Here is a 16,945-nt window from a genome sequence, read left to right as displayed (position 1 = left end):
ATAGTCGTGGGTACCTGTAATCCCAGCTACTCAGGAGGCTGAGGCAGGAGAATCACTTGAACCTGGGAGGTGAAGTTTGCAGTGAGCCAAGATCGCATCACTGCAACTCCAGCCTGGGCAACAGAGTGAGACATTATCTCAAAAAAAAAAAAAAAAATTATGTATTTGGAAAATAAAAATTAAAAATATGCAGCAACCACAACAAACAACAACATAAGGACTTACATACCTATCTTTTTTCTTGGCTTCCAAAGGGGGAGCAGGGCCCCTTGACTGACCAAGAGGGTCAAATGCAGAGCCTGAGACACAATTCAAGAGTTAATATTCTATTTGTAACCCAGTAAAATTGAAAAAAATATGAAAATATAAAACTCTGCATAAGATATTTCATTTACCTCTTTATTAAATGGTTTCAATTACCTATTTATTAAATGGACATAACATTGTATCTATATAAACATACTGGGAAATTGGTAAGATTTTTAACATACGTAAAGCTATGTAAATAACACATGTATTAAACTTAAAAACAAAAATAAGATATTCTCAGCATTAACTTTCTCTTCCACAGTGATCTATCCCTATTATCAACTCTAAATTATCAGTCACATGTCTTATAACCTGGTATTGGCTTTTTAATTTTCCTTATTGGCATACTAAACATTAATTTTTGTTATAATTTTATTTTAAAATTATCATTTAACTTTCTACATATTATTTCAATACATTTTGACAAATTACACCATGGTTTAATTACCACCCCAACAGATATGTAAAAGGTTTTCATTATCCCTTTCCTTTCTTAATGGTACCTAAAATATCGGTGCATCTTATAATCAATGGCATCATTAGATTTTATTTAAAATGGCATTAATATTTATATCACAAAATGATAAAAGATTAAAAGATCCAAAAAAGATTATTAGTAGAGATAGTGTAACAAACCTCTCAAAGCTGCTTTGGTAAAACCAGCTGCTCTCACTGCTGTCATGGGTCTAGTAACTCCATCCTTTAAAGAGAATGGGAATCATTCATTCTTAAATAAGATCTCCTATGTACAGTTCTGCACATTACACACAGCTTAATATAGACCCATTTTTAAAATGCTAACTTTTAATCACTATACATTTACTCCTTACTTCTACCTCCTCATGTATCAATCCTGTCCTCTCTCCCCTTTAGAATTTTAATTCTTGGATCTAACTGGCCTATAGTTCTAAAAAAAAAATTAATCAGCTTGTTAGCCAGCTACTCTCTTACTTTTGGTTGGTTTCTTACATGCCTATGAGAGAAACCACAGAAATTGTTGTAAATGGTAGCACAGGAAAAACGGGCCCCAGAATACACCATATAAGCAATGATCAGTTCTATGCCCACTCCCCAATGGGGATCCATTTGATACCTGAGTAAATAAATCTAAAGAGACCTTACCTTCCAAGATTTACAACAGTCTAGACTTTAGCCCACAATTTAAAGAATCTGGGTCACTATGTAAGTAATATCTTAACATTTTAAAATAACATAATAGAGTAAAAAAACTTTGGTAGTAAATTCCAAGTCACAAAAAAGGCACAAAATGAACAAGCATGCAAACAGAGATACCTGAATAGCCCCTGTCATTGGTCTTCCTATTGATGATGCCAGAGATGTCTTGGACTAGTAAACAGAAAAGTTAAGTTAAAAAGATTCCTAAAAATATCTACCTTAAATTTTTAAACCAAGTTATAGAAGTTTTCTTCATTCTATTGGCAAATAAACAAACGTAATTTATTGCTTTTACCTCCTGAGGGTATAGGGTAAAACTCTAAAACAGGGAGCAGCAAACTACAACACATAGCCTTTGTAAATAAAGTTTTACTGGAACACAGCAATGCCCCATTCCTTTGCACACTGCCCATGGCTGCTTTTGCTATACAAATGCAGAGTTGGATAGCAGCAACAGAGACCATATGATCTGCAAATCCTAAAATATCTAGCCCTTCATGGAAAAAGTTTGCTCTTATTCTGAAACACCCCCAAAAATCAAATTTATGAGTAATATACACTCAGGCTAACTAATAAAAGCATGTTTCATATGACACACAGTTATATTACGTAGAAGGCTACTTTCTTCACTCATATAAAGGAACATTATGAAAGCAAGTGCCCTGGACCTCTAGGTTCTGAAGACATTTTTTTGACTAAGAAAAGCTATTCCACCTAATTTTTCCATTTTTCTCATTCCTCTGTTATTTCATATAAACTAAAACATCCAAGTTACAGGTAATTTGGGCAAGATTAAAAAGCTTATTACTTAGAGTTTGATATATCTTTCCTCCAAAGGCTTCTAATATAAGACCCAAATATACACTTCTGAAACACTTTTCTTAAATTTTATATTTGTTGATTAGTAAATGTTTCCCAATTATACACACTATTACATTTATATAAAATTTAACTTCACATAAAATACATGAATGGAATACACGAGACTTGGTTGTATCATGTAGAAAATGAAAGGAAGTCAACGAACACAGGGTTTACAAATGGAAAAAGGTAATAAAATATTTTCCAATACTTACAAATCAAAATGACTAGAATATTCAAATTTATTAATCAAACTAGACTTGGATAATGTTCATAAGTATCCAAAATGGAAAATATATCTGGGTTATGACCTAAAATATAATAAAATTATTCAGAACTGCCTAAAGTGAACTATCGTATGAGAAAAAGCATCTTAATATTTTCAGCTTACAAAAACCTACCCCATATCCAGTAGCTATAGGTCTAGTAACTGCCGTGCTTGATATTTTAGCAGTTATCTTGGGGAGGAAAAAGAACATAGTTAACAGGATTCAGACTGAGCTATATAATAGAAAACTGGAAAAGAAATAGAAAATATAGACTCAACAATAAAGAAATATTTCTATAATACTTAGAATGATTTATTTTAAATTATCTTAAATATTAGGGAGCTCAGGTATTTTAAGTATATGGGAAGGAGACTCATTCTGGAATTCATTTTAAAAGAGAAAGTGGACTTTTGAATGATCTGAGGTGCCAGTAAGAAAGATTTGTTTTCATGCTTGCAACCATCACGAATTAAACACTTTACTGCATAATTACTACTGCTAGCCACTAGGCCAAACAGTAGACACAAGATCTGGGGTCTGAGAACTTGAGTTTGAATCTCAGCTATCTCTATAACAACTACCTTTATTTAATCTCTTTGAACCTACAGTTTTCTCATCTTTTAAATAAGAATACAAAGTATACGGATCACAAAATTGTAGTCAGAATCAAATAGGAGCACATCAGTGAAAGTATACTAAAAATGTTAGTTGTTAAGCAGAATTGTTAGAAATATTTATTAAATATCACTCACGGAGGAATTCTACTTTTGGCTATGATGGACTGTTTTTTAAAACCTTCTCACTAAGAACTATTAAAAAATATACATGGGGTCAAAATTTTTTTTTTAATGTGTGAATATATTAGAGAACCATCAAGACAGTGAAGAATTACAAGGTCTGAAAATAAAGAAGAGACGGGAAGGCTAGAGAGGTGAGCCTGCATTTAGGCTTGCTTTCCTTCTAGAGGCATCTGTTAATTCCAATGGCAAATCTGAGACACTGGGCAAAGCTTTTGAGACTCACAGCCTGAGGGGATAAATACTGGAGATGAGGGCCTGCCAATAACACAGACCTGGTAATCCTCTGGACTTTAGACTGTGATCTCAAAAGGCTACACCCTAAGACTAAAAGGTAAATAATAGTATACTAGCCCTCATAAGAGTTGACATCCAATTCAGAATCATCTCAAACCCGACTGGATTAAGGTGATCACGGATTTCTACTGCTGCTAGTACCATAAGTAAAAGTAAATTCTCTCCAGTGAAAGATCCTCTAGCACTGTTCTATCCAATAAACTTTCTGTAGTGATGGAAAAGTTCTATAGCTGCCCTTTCTGATAAGACACCCATTGGCCACACAAGGCTGATGAACATATGAAATGTAAGCAGTACAATGAGAATTTATTTTAGTTTTAAATAATTTAAATGTAAATAGTTTCATGTGGCTATTGCCTCTCATACTGAGTAGTGCAGACACAGAGCCATAAAGTATCTCTAAAATTTTTCATTTATAATGTCTCACAATTAAAACCAACTAGACATATAAGAGGCAAGACTACCTAACCAAAAGCCAAGATAAACAAAAGAATAGAAAGAAACTCAGAAGTGGATACATATAATGGAAATATCAGACATAGACTTTAACATAACTATGCTTAACATGATCAATGAATTAAAAGATTAGTAATATCAGCAACTGAAAATGAACTAAAAACTATAAAAAAGGAGTACATAGAAATTCTAGAACTGAAAAAATAAAAATAATGTAAAATCCTGGCACTGTCCAGGCAGTAGTGAAACTATTAATTTATACTAGACTTTAAAAAGTTAAAGATGAGTATCATAATATTTAGGGAAGCACTAAAAGAATAGTCAGAGAATGTAAACTACTAAGATAACAGAAAAAGGAAATGGCATAATAAAAAACAAGCAAAAAAGAAAGCAAGTAAGGAGAGAAAATGAAATATACAAGAGCCAGGAAAAAACAAAAGCAAACAGTGACATAGCAAATGTTAAAGTAAATCAGTAACTTCATTAAATGTAAGTGGAATAAATACTTAACTAAAATAAGATTGTCAGACTATTAAAAAAACAAAAACCAATCACATGCTGCTAATAAGAATTACATTTTAAATAAATTGATATGGAAAAGTTGGAAGTAAAAAGACAGGAAAGATATACAATAAAAATGCTAGACAAAGAGCTTATATAGCTATAACAACATATTAATATCTTACAAACAGACAAAAGGCATTACTAGAGATAGAGGCATACTTCATAACAATAAAAGGCTCAGTTACTATGAAAATATAGCAATCTAAATATCTTTGCTCCACATATATAAAGCAAAAACCTAAAAAAATACAAACCCACAACCACAGTGCAAGAATTGATCACACTTTCTCATTAAAAATAGAATCAGTAGGCCAGGCGCAGTGGCTCGCGCCTGTAATCCCAGCACTTTGGGAGACTGAGGTGGGTGGATCACCTGAGGTCAGGAATTCGAGACCAACCTGACTAACATGGTGAAACCCTGTCTTTACTAAAAATATAAAAATGAGCCAGGTGAGGTGGCTCAAGCCTGTAGTCTCAGCTACTCAGGAGGCTGAGGCACGAGAATTGCTTGAACCCAGGAAGTGGAGGTTGCAGTGAGCCAACATCACACCGCTGCACTCCAGCCTGGGAAAGAGAGTGACACTTGGTGAAAGAAAAGAAAAGAAACGAAACGAAAAGAAAAAAGAAAAGAAAAGAAGGAAAGGAAAAAGAAAAAAGAAAAGAAAAGAAAACAAAGACAACAACTACAGTAGGCAAACAAAAAAACAGTAAAAATATTGAACATCTGAACAAAACCATTAACACACTTTACCCAATTGACATATTACACTGTACCCATCGTGGAACATATATTCTTTAAGAATGCATTTGGGACATTAACAAATTTCAAAACATTGAAAGCATACAGATTATATTCCCTATCTAAAAATAAAACTAGAAATCAGTAACACAGAGATAACTAGAAAAATTTAATATGTTCGGAAATTAAGAAATATACTTCTAAAAAACCTACAGGTCAAAGAAGAAATACCCATGGAAATTAGAAAATATTCTGAACTGAATCATATGATAATGTAATTAGAGGCAAAATATGGTAAAAAACATACATATATGTTAATTCTGTAGGAAAACAAATGCCTGAATTACAGGTGATAAGATATAAAGTTGTTAGGTGAACTTTAGACATCGAAAGGTATTTTAATTGTATACATGTTTCAGGGCTTAAACTCATGCTTGATAAGGTTGGCTCCAGGTCTTAGAAAAAACTGAAAAGGAAGCATATGGGTCTCCGCAACTTCTTCCATGAGAACAAACTGAGGGGAAGACCATTATTTTTTTAACTACTACCTAACGACTAAATCTCGTTTTTGAGTTTTGTTGTCAGCATTGGGCAGCTCCTACACTCGCTTCCCTCATTCACCTTGTACTCTTACCTGCAATGCCCTTTCCTCCTGTATCTCAAGGTCAATCTCAGTTCTACATATCCCGTAATAATCAACTCTTAATTTATCTTCTAAGCAACCTCTTCTGATTTTCCCAACTAGTGGCAAATGACCTCTCTTTGAAATTTCATAGCAATTTTTACTCTTTTATTATAATTTATTACTTCATGCCTTGTAATATCTAAGTGTGTCCATTTAATTTTCCTTCTGAAGATTGTAAGCTCCTTAGGAGCAACCTAGAATTTTGTCCTCTTTAGTGAACCTGTAAGATTTTTCATATGAAAAGCGTAAAACTTTTTCCCATTTAATATAGTAAGTAGGATGTGATGAAAATATCACTCAACAGAAGATTAAATGACCCACACTCTATCCCAGTTACAGACAGCTGTGAGACCTTGGCTTTTCTAGGCTTCAGTTTCCTCATCTATAAAATAAGTATCTCCAAAGTAATTTCTAAAGATCTTTGGAAGGGCCACCTGGCAAAATTATCACCTGCTATGTGATCCCTGAAATCACTTAATTGAAGACAAAGTTCACTGATTTACTAAGTTAGTCAATAAAGATGTATGGAACACTTAAGTAGACAAGGAAAAGAATGATGAATAAGATAATCTGCCTCTTTGAAAAGCTTACAGTCTAATCACTAGCCTAGTGGAAAGACCCAGAGCCTATGGTTTTTCTTCCCATAATGAAGGTAACTTCAAAATTAAAAAATGAGTTGTAAAAAAATTAAATAAATAAATAAAATATGGTTTTTAGAATGTGTAGTGAAGAATTAACTTTACTCAAAGAGAGGTGTGGCCTTTTTTGTTGGCTCCTAAGAGATGATTTCTACACCCCTGAAATGCTCTGCCTGACAGGAGTGTCTTTGTTTGCCCTGGCTTTGGCCACTGGTCAGTCTATCAATGTGATTCACAATGGGAGCTTTGGGACACATCAGCTTCTGGAGTTATTAGCCCGAACCTCCGGGGCTAGAGACTAAAGGTTGGCCTGGTGGGCGGTTTGTGATCAAGCCTTAGTAAAAAATCTGAATGCCAAAGTCTAGGGTAGGATTCCCCGGTTGGCAATACTCTTCAAGTACTGTCACACTGTGGTTAGGAAAAGGCACTGCCATGTCTTGCTCCACAGGGAGAGGATAATCGGAAGCTCTCTGTTTGGACCACTCCTAGGCCCTGCTCTATGCATCTCTTCCCTTGGTGGATTTTAATTTGTATCCTTCCCATGATTAAACTGTAAGTATAGGAGATTTCAGTGAGTTCGTTGAGTCTTTCCAGAGAATTATCAAGCCTGAGGATGGTTCTGGGAACCATGAACTTGCAGTTGGTGTCAGAAGTGGGAGTAGTCTTATGGAGGACTGACTGTGTCCTCTACCTGTGCAGTGGTTTAGCCAAAGTCATTGCAAGGAACCACACTAAATGCATTTACCCTATATGAGATGGGCGAGGTATTCACAACGATTTATTTTTGCTAAATAAGTACGTAGGACAGGGAGGAAGGGAGAACGTGACAAAGTGAGGGAAGATAATAGCAGAAGGACACTTCATCTAAAGCAGAGGAGTTTGGGCTGGATATCTCTTTATTACCAGGGGCTGGCCTATGCATTGTAGAATGGTTAGCAGCATCTCTGGCTGCTACCCACTAGGTGCCAGGAGCACCCACTCAAGTTGTGACAACCTAAAACATCTCTCTAAGCATTGCCAAACGTCCCTGGTGGGGGGGCACAAGTGCCCCCAGCTGAAAGCCACTGCTATATAGTATTAGATGGATAGGGAGGAGCAGCATTCAAAAAAGGAATATTAGACATAGAACATTAGGGATATAACTTTTTCTGCTTCACTACTTAGTGTCAACCTTGTTTATTTTCAACTACAAAGCTTGGCAGATTTCATGCACTGTGAAAGGCAGATGTCTATGCTTTGTACGACATATACAAAAACCTTAATACTAATACTGAAAAAAACTACTCTAGCAATTCATGTACTGGTAGAAAATTAATTCATAGAGTATTAATTAATATTAATACAAGGAAGGGTAATCTGTAAATTAAGCCCCAATGTTTTGAAGGATCAATATTTATGCTACTTTAAAAATTAGAAAAGCAAATATTTTTAAAACAATGAATGTTTTAGGTAAACAATATTCTGATGCCTAATAAAAATGTTTACATTTTCAATAACATAAGAAATCCTTTGATCTCAAATACTTTAAAATTCACTTACTAGATACACTAAAAACTACAAAACATTGATGAATTAAAGAACATATAAACAAATGGAAAGGCATCCTGTGTTCATGGGTTCATAGACTGAAAGACTTAATATTGTTAAGATGTCCATACAACCCAGTTAATTCAATATCTTATCAAATCCTTATCATCCCAATGACTTTTTTTTACAGAAATAGAGATTCATCCTAAAATTAATATGGAATACCAAGGGACCCCAAGTAGCTAAAACAATTGTGAAAAAAAAGAACAAAGTTTGAAGGTTTATATTTCCTGATTTTAAAACATATTACAAAGCTACAGTAATCAAAACAGTGTGGTTACTGGCATAAAGACAGATAAATAGATCAATAGAGCAGCATAGAAAGCCCAGAAACAAACCCTTACATATATGGTCAAATGATCTTCAACGATGGTGCCAAGACCATTCAATAGGGAAGGGACAGTCTGCACAGCAAATAGTGTTGGGAGAACTAAATATCCATATGCAAAAGAATGAAGTTGGATCTTTATCTTATACCATATATAAAAATTAACACAAAATGGGTTAAAGATCTAAATGTAAGACCTAACACTACAAAAATGCTAGAAGAAAACATAGGGGAAAAGCCTCATGACATTATTCTTGGCAATGATCTCTTGAATATGACACCAAAAGCACAAGCAACAAAAGTAAAGATGGACAACTGGCACTATATCAAACTAAAAAACTTTGGTGTATCAAAGGACACATCAGTGTTAAAAGCAATCTACAAAATGAAAGAAAATATTTGCAAATCGTACATCTGATAAGACATTAATATCCAGAATATATAGAGAACTCCTACAACTGAATAACAAAAATGGACAAGTGTTCATTGACAGATGAATGAACAAAATGTGGTATAAACATACAATGGAATACCATTCAGACTTAAAAAGGAAGGAGTTTCTGTCACATGCTACAACACTGATGAACCTTAAGGACATTATACTAAGTGAATAAGCCAGTCACAAAAAGACAAATACTCTGAGACTCCACTTATGTAAGGTATCTAAATTAGTCAAATTCATAGAAATAGAAAGTAGAATGGTAGTTACAGGGGCTTTGGAAGTAGGAGAAAATGGGAAGTTTTTGTTTAATAGATACAGAGTTTCAGATATACAAGATGAAAAACTTCTGAAGATCTCTTTCACTACCATCTAAACCTAATGATGGTTATAATCTTTAACACTACAGGAATATACAGGTAAAAATGGTTAATTTGGTAAATTTCATGTTATGTGTTTTTTACCACAATAAAAAAAAAAATGTTTTTTCACTTACTGGAGGTCTTCTGCCATGACTAGTCCTCACAGCTTGCTGAAAAGCTGCATCATTCTCCAATTCCTAAAATGAAAAGGCAAATTTCACATTCAACACAGTAAGAATTGGGGGAAAAAATAAGTTTAAATTCCTGTTTGGTACTCAAGCGCCTCTATAATTCATTTTATCCCAACTGTTGACATCTAGGTAGGGACGAATGGACTCTTACCTCAAATCTCCCCACTTCACACTACCCAGAATAGCAAACCTCCTTCCTCTCCTAGAATGAGGAGTACTGGTCATGTTAGTCAATTTTATGGACATCTTATTGGCTACAGTTTTTATGAGTGGTATCACAATGCCGGGTTGAAAGATCAAGTATACAAGCATGGGGCCTTTCTTCTGTTTCTTTTTTCCTGGTAGCTTAGAATTGAGATTTACATCTCTCTTTCTCCCCCCTACCCCCCTGTGTTTCTCCTTTTCTCCCATCCTACCTGATAAAGCCTCAGGATAAAAAAGGCCATATTTTCTACAAGCAGGGGGCACTCTCTTCGGTGCCATTTCCATCTGCCCAAATGAAAAGGATTTTTCATCTCACTGGAGAGTTGACGTCAAGTCTGAGATGCAGACTGGAGCTAATCTAAGCAAATGGGGGGTGCTCAACAAGTCCAACTTGCACTACCATTTGCAATCAACATCTCGGTAGAAATAAAATGTTATTTGGCTTTGCTGATTCGTGAACTGTACTTACATTCCCCTTCAGGAAATTTGAGGAAAAGAATATTAATCAAGGGCAGGATATAAGGGTTCCTGTGTTTCCTGAAGAAAATACCATTTTCACAGTCTCTCAAAAGCACCCAGTCTCACCAACAGCCAGTCTTCCAACCATCCTTTATTTCCTACTTCCTCTTCTCTAACACATACTCTGACTTTAACCCTTCAGACACATTAAATGCAGTTCTCATCCTCTCATCCTTGCCTCTGATTTACTTCAATCTACTTCCCATAAAAATATACTTGTCCAGTATTTTAAAAATAAACAATTCATAAAAAATAAAGTCACTATCAATTAACTTTTTTAAAAATTTGAAAATAATCAAAATAAAATGTTTATATTACCAGGATGCTACAAGCCTTCTTAATTTTTACTTTAAATTATCTTTTTTTTTTTTTTTTTTTTTTGAGACAGGGTCTCACTTCAACTGCCAGGCTGGAGTACAGTAGTGCAATCACAGCTCACTGCAGCCTCAACTTCCCAGGCTCAGGTAATTGTCCCACCTCAGTCTCCCTAGGAGCTGGGACCACGGGCACACACTACCACAACCTGCTAATTTTTGTATTTTTGTTGTTGTTTTTTTGTTTGTTTGTTTGTTTTTTGAGACGGAGTCTCGCGCTGTGTCACCGAGGCTGGAGTGCAGTGGCGCAATCTCGGCTCACTGCAAGCTCCGCCTCCCAGGTTCACGCCATTCTCCTGCCTCAGCCTCCGGGTAGCTGGGACTACAGGCGCCCGCCACCACGCCCGGCTAGTTTTTTGTATTTTTAGTAGAGACGGGGTTTCACCATGTTAGCCAGGATGGTCTCGATCTCCTGACCTCGTAATCCACCCGCCTCGGCCTCCCAAAGTGCTGGGATTACAGGCTTGAGCCACCGCGCCCGGCCAATTTTTGTATTTTTTAAGAGACAGGATTTTGCCATGTTACCCAGGCTGCTCTCAAACTGAGCTCAAGTGATCCACCCCTGCCTCCTAAAGGGATTACAGGCATAAGCCACTGTGCCCAGCCTAAATTACCTTTGTAACCTTCCATATCAACTACACAAAATTACATGATTCTCACTTACCCATAGAAACTAAAGACTTCTGAATGAAGTATAAATCCAAAGGTAACCTTCAACATAATTTATTATACTTCTACTTCAGCAGATATTTGAGTAAAAAAATTTCCCTTAAGATTCCTAAATTATTAGTAAAATTTGGTTAATCAGCTCAGTAAATCCTAACTAAATGACAAACTAAAAAGGACAGTCAACAAATTCTCCAATTACAAACACCAAACTTATACAACATTTGGAACTTTTTGTCACTTTGTTAACAAATGGCATCTTCTATGAGTATCTTAAGCCACTGCTTCAAGTAATTCATTTATTTATTGAACTTGTTATTATTATAATTAAGATCAAAGAAAACCAAGTATAAGTCAAAAATTATTTTTACTTCACTGTCTTTATTTTTGGGTCTGATATTCTGAGTATTCACTTTACATTAAATTATGCAGCCACAGTGCAACAACCTGAGGAGGTAGGAAGTGTCCCTGATGCTTTAAAAATGATAATCTTCGGGCCGGGGCAGTGGCTCACGCCTGTAATCCCAGCACTTTGGGAGGCTGAGGTGGGTGGATCACAAGGTCTGGACATCGAAACCATCCTGACTAACACAGTGAAACCCCGTCTCTACTAAAAATACAAAAAATTAGCCAGGTATGTTGGCGGGTGCCTGTAGTCACAGCTACTCAGGAGGCTGAGGCAGGAGAATGGCGTGAACCCGGGAGGCGGAGCTTGCAGTGAGCAGAGGTTGCACCACTGCACTCCAGCCTGGGCAACAGAGTGAGACTCTGTCTCCAAAAAAAAAAAAATGTGTCTCTGCACGTGAGATGGGTCTCCTGGATACAGCAAATTGATGGGTCTTGACTCTTTATCCAATTTGCCAGTCTGTGTCTTTTAATTGGACCATTTAGGCCATTTACATTTACGGTTAATATTGTTATGTGTGAACTTGATCCTGTCATTATGATGTTAGCTGGTTATTTTGCTCGTTAGTTGATGCAGTTTCTTCCTAGCATCGATGGTTGTTATGTTTTGGCATGTTTTTGCAGTGGCTGGTACTGGTTGTTCCTTTCCATGTTTAGTGCTTCCTTCAGGAGCTCTTGTAGGGTAGGTCTGGTGGTGACAAAATCTCTCAGCATTTGCTTGTCTGTAAAGGATTTTATTTCTCCTTCATTTATGCAACTTAGTTTGGCTGAATATGAAATGCTGGGTTGAAAATTCTTTTCTTTAAGAATGTTGAATATTGGCTCCCACTTTCTTCTGGCTTGGAGAGTTTCTGCTGAGAGATCTGCTGTTAGTCTGATGGGCTTCCCTTTGTGTGTAACCTGATGTTTCTTTCTGGCTGTCCTTAACATTTTTTCCTTCTTTTCAGCTTTGGTGAATCTGACAATTATGTGTCTTGGAGTTGCTCTTCTCGAGGAATATCTTTGTGGCGTTCCCTGTATTTCCTGAATTTGGATGTTGGCCTGCCTTACTAGGTTTGGGAAGTTCTTCTGGATGATATCCTGCAGAGTGTTTTCCAACTTGCTTCCATTTTCCCCGTCACTTTCAGGCACACCCGTCAGATGTAGATTTGGTCTTTTCACATAATCTCATATTTCTTAGAGGCTTTGTTCATTTCTTTTTACTCTTTTTTCTCTACACTTCTCTTCTTGCTTCATTTCATTCATTTGATCTTCAATCACTTATACTCTTTCTTCCAGTTGATCGAGTTGGTTACTGAAGCTTGTGCATTTGTCACGTAGTTCTCGTGTTATGGTTTTCATCTCTGTCTGTTCTTTTAAGGTCTTCTCTGTATTGATTATTCTAGTTATTCATTCATCCATTCTTTTTTCAAGATTTTTAGTTTCTTTGCACAGGTTACGTAGTTCCTCCTTTAGCTCAGAGAAGTTTGTCTGAAGTCTTCTTCTCTCAACTCGTCAAAGTCATTCTCCGTCCAGCTTTGTTCCATTGCTGGCAAGAAGCTGCGCTCCTTTGGAGGGGGAGAGGCTCTGATTTTTAGAATTTCCAGCTTTTCTGTACTGCTTTTTCCCCATCTTTGTGGTTTTATCTACCTTTGGTCTTTGACGATGGTGACATACACATGGGATTTTGGTGTGGATGTCCTTTCTGTTTATTTTTCCTTCTAACAGTCAGGACCCTCAGCTGCAGGTCTGTTGGAGTTTGCTCGAGGTCCACTCCAGACCCTGTTTGCCTGGGTATCAGCAGCAGAGGCTGCAGAAGAGTAAATATTGCTGAACAGCAAATATTGCTGTCTGATCATTCCTCTGGAAGCTTCATCTCACAGGTATACCTGGCCGTGTGAGGTGTGAAGTGTCAGTCTGCCCCTAGTGTGGAATGTCTCCCAGTTAGGCTATTCAGGGATCAGGGACCCACTTGAGCAGATAGTCTGTCTGTTCTCAGATCTCAAACTTCATGCTGGGAAAACCACTACTCTCTTCAAAGCTGTCAGACAGGGACATTTACATCTGCAGAGGTTTCTGCTGCCTTTTGTTTGGCTATGCCCTGTCTCCAGAGGTGGAGTTTACAGAGGCAGGCCAGCCGCCTTGAGCTGCGGTGGGCTCCACCCAGTTCGAGCTTCCTGTCCGGCTTGTTTACCTACTTAAGCCTCAGCAATGGCGGACGCCCCTCCCCCAGCCTCGCTGCCATCTTGCAGTTAGATCTCAGACTGCTGTGCTAGCAATGAGGGAGGCCACGTGGGCATGGGTCCCCCTGAGCCAGGCGGGGGATATAACCTCCTAGTGCGCCATTTGCTAAGACCCTTGGTAAAGCGCAGTATTAGGGTGGGAGTGACCTCAGATTTCAGGTGTTGTGTGTCACGGCTCCCCTTGGCTAGGAAAGGGAATTCCCTTCCCCCTTGTGCTTCCCAGGTGCAGCAATGCCACACCCTGCTTCAGTTGTCACTCGTTGGGCTGCACCCACTGTCCTGCACCCACTGTCCGACACACCCCAGTGAGATGAACCCGGTAACTCAGTTGGAAATGCAGAAATCACCCGTCTTCTGTGTTGCTCACGCTGGGAGCTGGAGGCTGGAGCTGTTCCTATTCAGCCATCTTGGCGTGGGTGCCCCCACCCATGTGGGAGAAAATATTTATAAACTATCCCTCTGACAAGGGATTAATAACCAGAATATGTAAGGAACTCAACTGTAGGAAAAAAATAATCTGATTTAAAAATGGGCAAAAGATCTGAATAGATATTTCTCAAAAGAAGACATACAAATGGCAAGCATGTATATGAAAAAGTGTTCAACATCATTGACCATCAGAGAAATGGAAATCAAAACTATAATGAGATGTCATCTCATTCCAGTTAAAATGGCTTTTATCCAAAAGACAGGTAATAACAAATGCTGGTGAGAATGTGGAGAAAAGGGAAACCTCATATACTATTAGTGAGAATGTAAATTAGTACAACCACTAGGGAGAACAATTTAGAGGTTCCTCAAAAAACTAAAAACAGATCTACCATACGATCCAACAATCCCACTGCTAGGAATATACTCAAAAGAAAAGAAATCAGTATGTACCAGGCCATTCTTGCATTGCTATCAGGTTGGCGCAAAAGTAATTGTAGTTTTGCAATTAAAATGGCAAAAACTACAGTTACTTTTGCACCAAAGAATGCCTGAGATTGGGTAATTCATAAAGAAAAAAGGTTTGATTGGCTCATGGTTCTGCAGGCTGTACAAACATGACACCAGTATCTGCTCAGTTTCTGGGGAGGCCTCACTCCCCAGAAGCTTTCACTCATGATAGAAGGCAAAATGGGAGCAGTCACGTCACATGGGGAGAGCATGGCACCAAGAAGATAATGCTAAACCATTCATGAGAAATCCACTCTCATGATCCTATCACCTCCCACCAGGTCTCACCTCCAATGCTGGGTATTATTACAATTGAACATGAGATGTGGGTGGGGATAAATATACAAACTACATCATAACATATCAAAGAGATATCTGCACTCCCATGTTTGCTGCAGCAGTATTCACAACAGCCAAGATTTGGAAGCAACCTACATGTCTGTCAACAGACAAATGGATAAAGAAAATGTACAACAGACAAATGGATAAAGAAAAAAGACAAATGGAAAACTAGCCATAAAAAAGAATTGAGATCCTGTTATTTGCAACAATGTGGATGGAACTAGAGGCCATTCTATTAAGTGAAATAAGCCAGGCACAGAAAGACAAACATCGCATGTTTTCACTTATTTCTGGGATCTAAAAATTAAAACAACTGAACTCAAGGAGACAGAGAATAGAAGGATGATTAGCAGAGGCTTGAAGGGTAGTGGCAGGGGAGGGGGTGGGAATGGTTAATAGGTTAAAAAAAAAAAAGAAAGAATGCATAAGATCTAGTATTTGATAGCAAAATGGGATGACTATAGTCAATAATTTACTTATACATTTAAAAATAACGAAAAGACTTTAAACCATCAAAGATCAAAAGAGACAAAGAAGGCCATTACATAATGGTAAAGGGATCAATTCAATAGGAAGAGCTAACTATCCTAAATATATATGCACCCAATACAGGAGCACCCAGATTCATAAAGCAAGTCCTTAGAGACTTACAAAGAGACTTAGACTCCCATACAATAATAATGGGAGACTTCAACACTCCACTGTCAACATTAGACAGATCAACGAGACAGAAAGTTAACAAGGATATCCAGGAATTGAACTCATCTCTGCAGCAAGCAGACCTAATAGACATCTACAGAACTCTCCACCCCAAATCAACAGAATATACATTCTTCTCAGCACCACATCACACTTATTCCAAAATTGACCACATAATTGGAAGTAAAGCACTCCTCAGCAAATGTACAAGAACAGAAATTATAACAAACTGTCTCTCAGACCACAGTGCAATCAAACTAGAACTCAGGACTAAGAAACTCAATCAAAACCGCTCAACTACATGGAAACTGAACGACCTGCTCCTGAATGACTACTGGGTACATAACGAAATGAAGGTAGAAATAAAGATGTTCTTTGAAACCAATGAGAACAAAGATACAACATACCAGAATCTCTGGGACACATTTAAAGCAGTTTGTAGAGGGAAATTTATAGCACTAAATGCCCACAAGAGAAAGCAGGAAAGATCTAAAATTGACACTCTAACATCACAATTAAAAGAATTAGAGAAGCAAGAGCAAACACATTCAAAAGCTAGCAGAAGGCAAGAAATAACTAAGATCAGAGCAGAACTGAAGGAGATAGAGACACAAAAACCCTCCAAAAAAATCAATGAATCCAGGAGTTGGTTTTTTGAAAAGATCAACAAAATTGACAGACCGCTAGCAAGACTAATAAAGAAGAAAAGAGAGAAGAATCAAATAGACGCAATAAAAAATGATAAAGGGGATATCACCACCGACCCCACAGAAATACAAACTACCATCAGAGAATACTATAAACACCTCTACGCAAATAAACTAGAAAATCTAGAAGAAATGGATAATTTCCTGGACACTTACACTCTTCCAAGACT

At 37.2% G+C, this 16,945-nt stretch overlaps 1 protein-coding gene across 1 annotated transcript; it reads right to left on the bottom strand.

Annotated features, from left to right (window-relative positions):
- Positions 1 to 229: 229 nt before the first annotated feature.
- LOC112617417 (intraflagellar transport protein 88 homolog) lies at positions 230 to 9,704 on the bottom strand (the record flags this gene model as incomplete). The annotated part of the gene is made up of 5 exons (XM_025374184.1): positions 230 to 299; positions 946 to 1,009; positions 1,603 to 1,656; positions 2,748 to 2,804; positions 9,642 to 9,704. Coding segments are annotated over 5 exons (308 nt in total), but the record flags the coding sequence as incomplete, so codon positions are not given.
- Positions 9,705 to 16,945: the final 7,241 nt, after the last annotated feature.

Source organism: Theropithecus gelada, unplaced genomic scaffold (genome assembly GCF_003255815.1).
Source record: "Theropithecus gelada isolate Dixy unplaced genomic scaffold, Tgel_1.0 HiC_scaffold_16232, whole genome shotgun sequence".
Taxonomy (NCBI): Eukaryota; Metazoa; Chordata; class Mammalia; order Primates; family Cercopithecidae; genus Theropithecus; species Theropithecus gelada.
This window is presented reverse-complemented; position numbering and strand designations above follow the sequence as displayed.